Here is a 13,257-nt window from a genome sequence, read left to right on the forward strand (position 1 = left end):
TCCTCATTACAGTCCTTGCACTTGCATGTACTGTAGTTTCATATTTTGTTTTTTTAAACTTGGGTAGAGCCCCTCAGACTTCCCACTAAGTAACACCTTTTTTAAAAAAGAATGTGTTGCTTGTTCCCTGGTCTGCATAATGAGCAGAATCGATGTAAATGCAGTAAATGAAAATGCATAAAGATGTAATGACATTTCACCATAATTCCAACTCGCTTGTTGGTCTACACTCCACTGCTACCTCAGCATTTATGAAGGTCATAAAGGAGACACAGACTGCTTATATAAATGTACTGAATTGATTGGAAAAAAAATACTCCAGTTCACTTATATACATGTTCCTATTTCTTCTTTAAAAGCATCTAGTAACCATCACTTAAGAACCTGGACAAAGACTTGAACTTCACACCCCAAATTAACAAAACCACATGCAAAGCAGATTCAAACTACAACTACTTCACAGGGTCATAACTAAACTTGAACTTACTCAAAAAGGTACACTTGACCAGTGCCCTAGAGATATCCAAATTAGATTTCTGTAAATCAATTTACTAACTTGAAAATGCAGAAACAAATTATTTTAGAAAGAATAGAACATCCATGAAAAGCCTATGCATTGGATCCTGTGGTAGGTTGGACATAGGAGACGGACATGAAGACAGGTTTCAAGGAATCTAAATTTTATTAAGGTAAAGAACATGCCTCACCTATCCGTACTTCTATGATGAAGAATCCCTATTCTGGAAAATGGTGCTTGGCAGGATATTTTACACAAATAATCCTTGTCCTCTGTCCAAACCTATGCCAGCCTGCAGACTGACCCTACCACTAATAAAGGAAACATAACATAACATAGCCTGGAGAAATGCCCCTCCACCTTTTATGGCTTGTGCTGCAGGTGCGTGCCCCCCTTTCAAATGTCTCTCAAATTCGCCTCCTGGTCGTTCAGCTCTTAGCCTGTTCATACAGTTCAAACAAGTTCCTTGATTTTCTATGTGAGGGGGAACTCCAGACCCCTCGCCCATTTCTTGATCAACTAAAAAGTGCATTCCTTAAATGCAACAGTTGATTTTTAAGTCCTTCAATGATGAAACGGGTATCTCTTGCTCACAGTTCCAGGCCTCATTGGTTCCTTTGAAGCAATGCGTTTGCTTGGTCCAGGGTGGTCCCTCTGAGTCTGCTTTAAGACATGACTGATCGCAAGTCCCCACCCTCCTAAAAGAGAACTCCTGAGACCCTCACTAAAGTCTTGCTTACCTTAGAAAGTTTGATCCTGTAATGTGACATGAATTTGTAAATCATTCAATTTTGTAGCGGTTGTCTCTTGCTCACCATTACAGGTTGTTCCAGTTCCTATGAAACAGAAACTTTAGTGGTCCAGTATAAACTTTCTACTGGCGATTTTGATTTAACAGCATTTCCCACCATCCGTGAATGGCTATTTCTCTTAGGTCTCTGTTATCCCCTTGTAGTGTCTTCATTTCCGGTTCAGCCCTCCTGAGTGTTTCTCTTGCAGCTCTGTTACCCCGCTCGTGGGTTCTTGGTTTCCGGTTCACCCTTCTCGGGCATTTCTATTCCTCTTTGGTCTCTGGTAGCCCCACCTCAGACCTCCTGGCTCTTTAGCCAGTCTCATATTGTCCTCATCCCCTTACGGAGTGCCTCGGAGCTCTGCCACCCTCCTTTGCCTCCTCTGCGTCAGCTGCATATTTGCGTTCTTTGTTGGGGAGGTGGCTGCTCCAGTACTTGCGGAACTGAGCTTCTCGGGTCATCGGCTCGCTCGTAGTGATACTTCATTTGGGCATCGTGGTTTGTTCATTCTAGTGTGCCGCATCTGCTGCGGTTCGTTTTTCTCTTCCGGAGATCTGGGTGCCCTGGATTCAGCAGCGTCCAGTTTGCTCTGTGATTCCTCCGCCCACCACGTATTTGACGTGGTCCTGCCTCCAGGCTGGGCTGGCTTGGCGCAATGGCGCAAGCTTTGGCTGGGTGCGCCCATCTGGCTGGCCTCTCCCCCCCGCAGGAATTGGTCTCTGCCCTTTTAACTTTATTTCTGAAAGGAGAGATACAACAGCATTGGTTCTGGCATAGAGGTGGGCGTCAACATCCAAGCCAAGCACAGTTAAAGGTTCATAATGCGTTCAACCATCATGAATTAAACAGAGATACGCTATAAAATCTTCACCTGAGGATTCCTTGTCCCCTAAGGAGTTGATGGGGGCACCCCAGGTGAGATCCAACTTGCTATGTCTCCTGTGGGGTGTTTAGTGTAGCCGGCTCACCTCCATAACCCAAAGGGGGTGTCCTCATGTGTAGAGAAGGGATGAATTCCCTGGATTTGTCACAAACCGGAGTCGCTTTTTCAGCTGCCTCTAAGGCTTTATATGGGGTGCCTTTTGAGTTCAGAGTTCAACAGAAATTGCTCCCAAATACAGAAATCAAAGACAAGAGCTAAGATCCTTTACAGTCCATGCCCCCACACTGAGGAATGGCCTACAAAAAAACCCTCATCTTTAACACAAATGAAAATAGATCCTGTTCAGTTTGGGCTTGCCCGAGACCTAGGAGGTACTGGTGGGCCCCAATTAAATAGACACATTAACCTCATGCGTCGTTGGCTCGCCGAAGCTGCTATACGAACGGGCTGCCTTGTTTTCCTCAGGTCCACTGCACGCCTGACAATGTTGCCCTTCGCTTTGAATGTTAACTGTCGCTCCAACTGTTCAAGCAGGAAGGCACTTACTTGCTTTGTTCTTTTGATAGTTTCTACACTACCTTGAAGCCTCCTGTGCTTTGAAACAGTAGTGTACGTTGCAAGTTAGCGTGTTATAAAAGCGCAATAAAATAAATAGCATGCTTTTGCCGAACGAGAACTAAAGCCACTTTTCATTAGTCCACTGCAGTAACTTTATATACGTGTTTTATTTTGTTTCTTTAATCATTTATGTTCCCCAAGATGTTTAAGGTCCCAGCAGACCCTCATACAAACGTTTATGCTTTTTACAGCGTCTCTTGAGCATCCCAAAATGCACCGCTTCAAAACTACTATAATATAAACATGACCCATTTAATTCTCAAACATAAATTGACAAAGAAGGGAGCAAAATCACAAACCTCTAATGAACGGACTACCAGTATTCCTCTTTACACCAAGACCAGGACTTCCGCATCACAGTCCAGGTGACTACTCAACTGAGAGACAGGGGTTTCACAACCCCCAATGTTTTGCCATTCCCATTATTATTCCCTTTTATTTTTTTTACTTCTCTGTTAAGCTGTGTATAAAAGCATTTCCGACTCACCAAGACTTCCTGTTCCATTTCTAAGCCTGTGGGTCTCTGAAAGGAAGGAATGTTAAGAATAGTGATTTATAATGATTACAGTTAAGTAATCAGGCCACTACCTCCTCTACTGTCTTCCTCGTCACAGTCCTTACTCTATGAGGATGTACCAAGCTGTAATTCTTCCAGATATATAACCGAAGCAAATGCATGCAGGTCTTGTGATGTCATTAATGCTGTGACAGCCATCTACCAAATCATAAGATAAAACAGCAGCCCAGAGACCCTGAGCAAATACCTCTGATAATGTGAATTGGGCCTCATTACGACCCAGGCGGAAAACCATGGTGCTAATAGCACCATGGTCCATGCCAGTAACTTACTTACTCGACCATGGAGAAAGGGCAATTACCACCCCATTACAAGGTTGGCGGGGCGGTAATTCCCCCTTTCTCCATGGCCCTTCCCATTCCCATTTTTGCCCCATAGGGCATAATGGGAATGGGGAAGGCGGTAATTACGGTACTGTAATTGGCACCAAGGTCCCTTTGCGGGTCCATTCCTTAACGGTGGGAACCCGCAAAGGGACCTCGTAATCAGGCGCTAAGGGATTAACGGTACGGGTACCCTTACCGGTACCGGTAATCCCTTAGCGCCAGGGTCGTAATGAGGCCCATTGTGTCTTGGGTTGTGTGGTAACCAAACAAGTGCTGCAGAGGCCCTTGAAGCAACTACCTGGCACCCCAAGGAAGCCACTGGCCCCTGACAGCCTCCTCTGCAATTGAAAAGGCATGTACGCGCAATAACCCCAGCCCTTACTACAGGCCCAGCTAAGACAGCGGGTGAAGCTACGGACCACAGTGTAAACAACGTATGCATTTACCAGTTTCCCCACCTACAACTTCTTCCAATCAGAACATCTAGAAGACAACATCCCAGCGAACGTGTCTGAAGTTGAAGTACAGCCACTGATAACCATGCAAAGCCTGGCTGGACAATGGGTAAATAGGTCCCAACTGACTGGTCCAAAGACCAGTTGCCAAGAATTCCTAGATGTCCTAAATTGGAATATGAAGATAGTGGATTAGGTTTGGAAATCAAGGCACTAAAAATGGGAACTAGTTACCATAATATTTGGAGGAATGTCAAAGCAACCCCTCGAACAAGAGTGGCATATCAAAGAACTGTTTGTGAGGAAAACTGCCACGTGAAGGTAGAACAAGGTCACAATACAAGGACAGATCACAGCAGTTTTATTCATTTTATTGGTTATTTGTAAGGTGCCTATACAACAAATGGTGTTTCAAAGCAGCAGAAGACAAAAAAGGGGGGGAACAAGGGAGACAGATACAATAACGGTCCTACTAGGCCTTGTGACATTCGGATCGTTCAAGTGCAGAACAAGAAGTGCGAGGGAGACGGGGACTGGGGGGGAAGTGCCAGACTGTGCAAAAACGAAATTCTAAGGTGGGAAGGGAAAAGGGGGAAGAGGTGAGGTGCAGGTGCTAAGGGACGCCAAAGGGCAAGTGCCAGGGATTGCAGAGTTGAGGGTCAACATGATAAGTGCAGAGAAGGGGGGGGTGATCTGGGAGGGGGCAGGGGCTGGCGCCCCACTCAAAGGGAAAGAGGCAGCCAGTCACTGAGGCAGAAAGAAGGTTGAAGTAATGGGGTTCTTGAAACAGTCTGGAATTGGGATGTAAGTTAATTGGTATGTCTATTCCATGACTGTGAGCCCCTAGAAGTTACATGGGATATCAACTGGATCATTCATCATAGCCAGCATACAGCTCTAACTGTCACTGTCAGAACACACACAACACAGACCCCACCAACTCTCCAACATTCCACATAACCTCACGCCATTCCAACATACTCACCCTAAAGCCAATTACAACACTCCCCCCTCCCTAAACCTTCTCATTGTCAATGCCGATACGTCAAATTCATACTGTGAGAAACATGAAGGTGTCTCACTCACTAGTCCCCGAGAACCTGTCATCCAAGTGGCCAGGACACGGCCATCGCTGCTGGACCCGGTTCCTGGGGGTGGACCAGTGCGGGAGGATCACCTGGATGAGGGGTCTTCCGGGAGTGGAAGTGGGACACCAAAGGGTGAGACGCTGTATCCCCTTCCTTGTGACACCTTTTCCCCATCCCAACACTAGGGTCGGGCAGAGTAAGACAATTGCCGACAACTACACACACCCGACTACCCCTTCCCTTCCCCATCAGGATAAAAGGTGAAGCACAACGGCAAACTCCGAGCAAGGCTGAACGCACGAGGAAGCAGCTATTCCAGGATGTGAAGGAGGGAGTTGCCCTTGCCCTTTTCAACCCAGACCCGCAAAGCCTCTGATGGAAGAAATAGAAGACTGGGAATCACAGCCGGAAGATGATGTGACGGATGTCAGCGGTACATGGAACCCTTCTGCTCCGATAGCCGGGGCAGGGCAATGTGGTTGCCATTGTGGTACCGTCCTTGACTCCAGCGGCAAAGGAACCACCAACGTGTTCAACACAGCCGGTGAGTCTGAAGAACCAGATAGTCAACCAGACTGTGTTAGGCACACATTTGCAGTGGCAACATTAAGAAGATAATTAGACAAGAAGTCTGTTGTGAACAAACTTGGTACCAGAAATAGCGTGGTCCGACGCCATGTGGGCGCTCAGTTGAAGGTCTCTATCAGGTGCCCCTCTTATGAACAAAGAGGCTGTATTGAACATTGGGAAGAAAGTACCTAGAGGCCATAGGGAAGGCCAGTATAAGGTAGTCATACAAGGGTCGAGCCAAAGACAAACGGAAGGCGAATGGAATGAGGGAATGGTGGTGAAGAATAAAAAAAGGAGGGGGTAAGGAAAAGGAAAGAGAACCAAAAAAACATCATAGAAACTGTAAATGTGTTGAAAACAAAGTGAAATTTAATATACAATTTAAAAATTAAATAGTAAATGAAACGCGAAATATTTCACATTTCTGCATTAAACAAAAGTCTATATGTGATTCATCCATTAGGCATTGCATTAGCATACTTTTCAAGTGCCTGCCAAGCGAAGGGCAGCGTGCTATCTACAGAACCTTAAAACGCATCTGGGCCACAGTACGCCATTTTTCTAGAACGTGTCGAAATAGTGGACGTTTTGAGTTTTTTTGTTTATATTCGATCAATGTACATTCCTCCGGACTTTCGGTTGACTTGATGTTTGGCCAACAGTCACAAGTGGCATTGAGTAATAAAGGGGTAGTTGCACCTGTATGTGGGATAAGCACCTTCTTGTCAGCTTTGGGGATGTACTTACAGTTTTGACAGTTCAGGCAGGGAAATGTACTTTGCTACGCTTTACTGGGGAATCTCAGTTCTGATGGGAATGGTGTTTAAGATTTATACTCCTTCTGAAAGTATATATAACTTGGAACGAAACATGATCTAGTTGTATTCAGGACTAGTCGCGCTTTTGACTCAGTTGAATATCTGGACTATGAAGTGAAAAAGTACTTATGAAAGACCCGGTGATGTTCCAAAACATAGTCATCACTGTGGCATTGGGATGTCACTATGCTTTTGCTCTACATGTCATTCTCAATCCCGGGCCTATGCAGTCGTATTTATGTAAAGACCCATATTGTTAACTCTGAATTCACACTGTTATTTTCTCCACCCCAGGTTCCTCTGACAATGTCTTCGCGAGACCGCCACATGGAGTTCTACATCAAGGCTGAGCCAGCAAGCCCAGAAAGCATCCACCAGCACAGTCCAAGTGGCTCCTCTGACACCAGCGGTGGTAGTGGGCCATGCCAGGAGCTGGACTCGCAGCTGCTGCACCTGCCAGCGGGAGCCCCAAGGCGAACCGACGATGAGGAGGGGGACGATGTTTCAGGCCGGGGCAAGTACGTGCTGAGCTCCATGCCTAAACGCCTCTGCCTGGTGTGTGGAGACATCGCCTCGGGTTACCATTATGGTGTGGCCTCCTGCGAGGCCTGCAAGGCCTTCTTCAAGCGCACCATCCAAGGTGAGGGGTCTGCGAGAGGAAGAAGTGCACCATCAAAGAGGAGGTTGCGGGTCAAAAATGTATTGTCAGTCAGTATGGTGGCATTGTTTAACATTTTAAGCCCGTGAGGGTGATTGACCAGGCATCGAAAATCATCCATAAAGGTAGGCAGGGGGATCTCTGAATCAAGTAGTAACACAAAACGGGGGTAATCCAAAAAGTTCTAGATTATCCAATGAAAGTGATTGGAGTGAAGAGGGGAGTCTCTGTGCCTGTAGGCACGTCTGCACGTTGTCTCACCAAGACCGTTTACAAGCTGTATATTGTCCAGAACCAAGACAAGCTATTGCACGCCCTGGCACTCTATACCTTTTTCATTTTAAAAGGGGTAGGTTCTTTTATGAGGACAGCAGCAGAGGTGAATGTGGTTCTGCTTGAGCAGTCGAGCCAGTGAGGCTTCTTTTCTAAGCATTCGAACATTGCTAGCACCCTTTACAAAGCTGATCAGACAGACGCCAGACCGAGTATTGAGAACGGAGGGCTGATTTCCTCAACGTTATTGGCTTACAAGTTGATCATATCCCAGATGTAATGTACTGACCATATTAATGTACACTGCTATGCTTGTGGGGTTAATCCCCTTGCTCTAGGACACTGGGCTCGATTACCAGGACCTCGTAATGTGGCGGAACGGGTTTAACGGGTCTGCATCCTTTTGCGGCACCTGTTAACCCGTTCCGCCAGGGTCGTAATGAGGTCCACTGTGTTTAGGTGCATCTCCTAGGCGAGATGTATAAATTCTCATTCCTTAACTTCACCATTAGGGAAGACTACATTAACAGCACAATACTCTAGTTATACAACTACACAAGCTATACACTAGAGTTAGAGAAGTCAAAAATAAAATGTTGCTCAGGCTGAACAAAGTAACCATTAGAATGATGAATAAGGGGGAACTGGCAAAGTAGTCCAATATCAATAGTCCCGAAAGGGCGCTGAAAATCATTTCTGCTGCTGCTGCTACAAAGGTTCCGGGAAACATGCACTCGCTCCATGTGGATTCTTCAGAGGTAAGAGCGTTCAGTTATCTTGTCCATATTTATTCCAGCGCCTCCAGTATTTAACTTTCTTTTGTGCGTTCCTCTGTGTTGTTTGTCCTGGCATTCCCAATATCTTGACTGGGATGGAGCATCCTCCCTGGTAGGGAGCAGGATTTACAGACTACTTGAAGCCAGGCCCCTCTCATTTCTAAGGTGTATTGGCGTTGTGAGCTTGATCACAACACAAGCACCCCCTCACTGCATCGTTCTGAATCGAGGCTGGTGATGTCCTGACCTGCCTCCCAAGTTGACTGTTACCCCATTGGTGAAGTCTTTAAACCTTTTCCTTGTTTTATCCACTCCTTTGCACCTGCCCAATCCATATTTCAGGCAGGTTCTTTTCACATGAGTGTCGGTGCCTGTGAATTTAAAGTCAAGCCTCGGGCATACTGGATATGAATTTAAATGAATGTCATTAAGGGTGAGGGAGAGATGAAGTGGACACTGAAAATGACTCTCAAATGAGCCAATAAAAGAGATGGGAGTGGCCCTGAATTGGCCAATAAGAATGGAGAGTTGCTAAGCTTAAATGAGCAGAATGTATGCCTCCTAAAATCAGCCAATAAGAGCTGAGTGTTCACACCTTGTAAATCCTCTAAAATAGGACAGTAAAAGGGTCATGCCTCTAAAGGTCAGCCCTTGAGGGGTTGGGGTGCACATACGTCCATACCCAAGACCTTTGTTGTGTCTTGGGTTTGGATGTTTGTCCAACTGGTCATCCATGCGTGCATGGGTATGATTGGCAGCTTGGGAACAGGTTGGCGAGGGTTTTGAGTCAAATTTCTCAGTCGAAGTTGGCGAGGGTTTTGAGTCAAATTTCTCAGTCGAAGTTGGGGGTATGTGCTGGAGTATGAGGCTTACTGGTGGTTGGTTTCTTTGTTTATATAGTGAAGAGTAACTAACTGTAAGTAATGTTTAATAAAGCATCCTGGACTGCGTAATGTATAGGCTCACGGCTGGTCTGTGAGTGGAGTACCATCGCGACTAAGTCTGAACATTTGAACATAAACCTATCGAAAAAAAGAAGTTTAAGCACTGAAGTTATATTTTCCTTTCTCCAGGGTGAAACACTCTTAAATGCCGCGTCCACCACCACACTTTTCTCCACTCTACTCAAACCGATATTTTATGAAGCAGGTAAATAATGGATACACCAAATTAGAAGATCTCTTTCTCTGAAAGAAGATTAGAAGTTTTCGGGAGTGTAGAGATGCTTTTGGGGTCTCTGAACAGGAGAGATGTCTATATTGGCAGCTCGGGCACTAGGCTATGCACCCTCTCAACAGGGAGAGAGGGTGTAAGGATAGATTGGAAATAGAAAAATATTTCTATGGCAACCTCGTCGAGAAGTCTTCCGTCATCTCGTTATAAGGACATATCTGCAATGAGACACACGAAAGAGGACCCATATAAAAAGGCAGCCGATAGGGATCTTGGTAAGACCGTTTGGCAAAATATAAGTAAGACCTCTAACAGTGCTGAAGTTCTAGAGTTGCAGTATAAAATATTATATTACACTCCTGAAGCATCACACAAATTTAACTTGGACAAGTCGAACTTATTTCGGAGGGGTTGTGGTTTATTGGGTTTCTGTGTACATATATGGTAGGGATGCCTGCAGCAGCAAGATTTTGGCTGGAGGTGAGATTCAACAGCAGAGGAAATGGTCAGCTATCAGGTACGGAACACTGCGGATTTTCTCTTGTTAGAGATCCTGGTTTCCGATGAGGTTAATGTTTCTTTGGGACTGCCACCAGTCTTCATTTGACTACAACTTGCCATTAAAATTGACCCATATCCTGGGGACGGAAAAACTGGCCAGTATGTTGACCGGAGTAGTGCATGTGAAATAACTTCTAGGGTACAAGAAGGAGGCATGTAGACCCCAGAATTGTTCCATCTAGGAAGGTAACGTGCCCATGCTTCTACAAGCGCCTCAATCCATCAAGTATACAGTTGTAGAAATGTGCCAAGTTTAGCTTTCTGGCTTCTGTATAGACTCTGGGAGATTGTATAGCCACTAGATTCAAGCTGTTCTAGAACTCTAAAGCCACCAGTCTGATCAGTGGCCATGGACTGTAAATGCCCCAGCCAAAGGCTTTCCCGGGCCTCTAATAATGCACATTTCCAGTCTGGTAGTATCCAGCCTCCAAAGATAACGCACCCTGTTGGCATGGTTTTTATATTTCCACCACCACCCTTCTAGGTAACTCCTGCCTACAGCGTGATGCCCGAAACCCAGGGCCTGGTTTTAGCTCCTACTCGTGAAGTCATCATTTCGACCCCAGCCATGTCCTGCACAGAGCCTTTCTTCAGGCACCCCTTCCGTTTCTAGAATGCACTCCTACCTCGTCATGCCCCTTTAGCCCTAGCTTCAGCTCATAACTAGTTTCCTGCTTCTAGTTTTGGGGTGGGCATCCATTATATCCCTCAGCCCTGGCATGACCTTGTACCCAATACCATGTTCTTATTCTTTCTTTCCTCAGGTAACATTGAGTACAGCTGTCCTGCCTCAAACGAGTGTGAGATCACCAAGCGGCGGCGGAAAGCTTGCCAGGCATGCCGCTTCACCAAGTGCCTGAAAGTGGGAATGCTGAAAGAAGGTGGGTAGAGCCTCCAAATCTGGGGCAAACACTGTAAATGCCAAGATGAGAGGCAGCAGCTGCACTTCCTAGCGGCGCCCAAAGGAAGAACGCACCTAGCTTCGCCGTGCATCATGGGTCTGAGGGAAGCACTCCATACCTTCCGCCCTCTTCCCACCCTCACCCCAGCCAAACTAAATATCAGATCCCCCAAATCTACTTGCCAAGGATTGCTCAATCATTTCATCATTTCTATTCCAAATTCGCCAGGATGGGCTACTTTTTTGAAACTCTAACCCTTTGAAAAACATCCCAGGGATTTGGAGAAGAGTATTGGTACTCTTTTCACTTCTATATTTTTAGACTGTTGATGCCACGGGAATTAGAAAGGAAATCAGCCCTGTGTAGTTCATGTATTGGCGTCCATGCCCTCTGCAGGGGGCCAGAGCACTGGGCCATGATGATGAAACATCGATAGAAATACCTCACTTCCTTCCCTAGCTCCATAGCGCCACCTAGAAGCGGAAACTATTGCATTGGACTACAGCTAGGGGGGCGTGGACACGTGAGGAGGGACACCGCATGTGGGTATTCTTTGATCATTTATTCGCCCACAGACTGTCTGTGCTTATGTTAATCCCTATGGCCCTTTCCACGCACTACCTGCCCCTCCTCACCCAAAACACATTCTCCTAGGATTGGTTTGAGGGTTCTCTACTAAGCAGTTACATCAAGCTTTCACCTGCCAGTGTTATTTCTAAGCGATTAATGTGCTGCTGATGTAATCAAAATGTCTTAATCAAGTGTACCTTCAGCCTTTTTATTTGTATCTGTATCTTGCACTGATGTCCTGTGAAAAACTAGAAAAAATGATTGGCTTTGTCAATAAGTATTAGGCATTTTCTACACACTGCTATCATATGCTCAGATAGTCGCACCATTTTCCAGCTGTTCCCAAATTATGGCCATGTAGTACTTTTATGCCAATGCCTACCCGATGCCTACACAAAAGTCAAACACGTTGGCTTTGTCAATGCTTGTTAAAAACAAAGTTCCACAATCGCTGGATGGATCCATGATGCCTGCTCTTGTTCACCGCCCTGTGAATGGTTTTTTGGAGGCTCCTCTGCGGTACATGAAAATAGATTCTCTTGCGCTTGTACTTCCAACAAAGATTTGGAAACTGAACAAGGTGTTCCGCACGTGGCAAAAAGCGCATATTAATGAGTCAGGACATGGTTTAAACAACTGTTCTACCCCCAGGCGTTGCAGTTCAGTGTAGGCAAGAGAAAGACAGGAAGACCTCCTCAGCCTCATGGCAGGACGCCGATAGTGAAGCCAGTCAGTGGAGTAACTTTGCTGAATATGTTGGGGGGGAGGGGGACATGACATCTGAAGAAAAGGTGCCCCAGCCAAATGAATGGGGAGAAAATGGTGTGCCATGAAAGTTGGAGGGGCGGGGGGACAAACACCCCTGTCCCCCCCTAAAATTACGCCCATGAAGCCAGTTCCTCTTCAGGCCACATGCACTGGAAGGTCCAGGTTCCAATTCTGAACCACCGTAAAGCAAGAAGTATGCCGAACTCAGACGAACATGGAAATGTGCTTAATAGCTGAATTTCGTTCAAGGGGGACTGTGCTCTCCTTTGGGTCCGATCCCTAAAAGAGCAGTGAATTTCAGGAAAAGAGCTGGCATGTTCTGGAGTTGCAGAGAAGGCATGCAGTGAAGCTTACACGTGGTTCTAGTCATTGCCTCCCAATGGCAGTCAGTATGTAGAGACTCTGTTGCCTAGGGATGTGTCCTCAGGATGCTGTCCCTGGGCAACGGGCTTCAGATGGTCGAGGTGGCTCCTCCTATATGCAGTCCTATTCAGGAATAAAGTCATCCCTTCTCAGTTTGAAGAAGTTTGGTTCCGGTAGGGAGGGTCTGGCTCAGAAAGGCCCATTACCAAGGGCTTAATTGAAGCAGCGCTGACTGACCCTCCCCAGCATGCCCAAGTGAGTTCTTGAAAATAATGCGAGGCCAGGGGGAAAACGAAGACACACATTCTTGAAATTTAATTTTTTTTTTACAAATGTCCAAACAACAATTGTCATGAAAAAACACGAATACATTTTTAAAAATACATCTACGGCATATCCCAACACAACTTGCCGTTAGAAATGTTTCAACCATCATTGGGTAAATATTAAATAGCTTTGTCTAAAAAATAAAAATCAAAGTGGTGCCCTAAACTGGTTATTAGCTCCTTTTCTATAAAATCCAGTTACAGCTTATAATTCATCAGTATTTCGCATTATCTGAAAAAGACG

The 13,257-nt window shown here is 45.8% G+C and overlaps 1 protein-coding gene across 3 annotated transcripts in view; it reads left to right on the forward strand.

Annotated features, from left to right (window-relative positions):
* LOC138567174 (estrogen-related receptor gamma-like) overlaps window positions 1–13,257 on the forward strand; it is a 111,801-nt gene that overhangs the window by 39,813 nt on the left and 58,731 nt on the right. For all 3 annotated transcript variants that reach the window (XR_011302119.1, XM_069645145.1, XM_069645144.1), the window contains exons 2-3: window positions 6,938–7,283; window positions 10,849–10,965. Coding sequence is in view for 2 of the 3 variants with exons in the window: in XM_069645145.1 (XP_069501246.1) it covers window positions 6,950–7,283; window positions 10,849–10,965 (451 nt within the window). In the remaining variant the exon portion in view is untranslated. The remainder of the gene's footprint in view (window positions 1–6,937; window positions 7,284–10,848; window positions 10,966–13,257) is intronic.

Source organism: Ambystoma mexicanum, chromosome 2p (genome assembly GCF_040938575.1).
Source record: "Ambystoma mexicanum isolate Mex_15411 chromosome 2p, UKY_AmexF1_1, whole genome shotgun sequence".
NCBI classification, from domain to species: Eukaryota; Metazoa; Chordata; class Amphibia; order Caudata; family Ambystomatidae; genus Ambystoma; species Ambystoma mexicanum.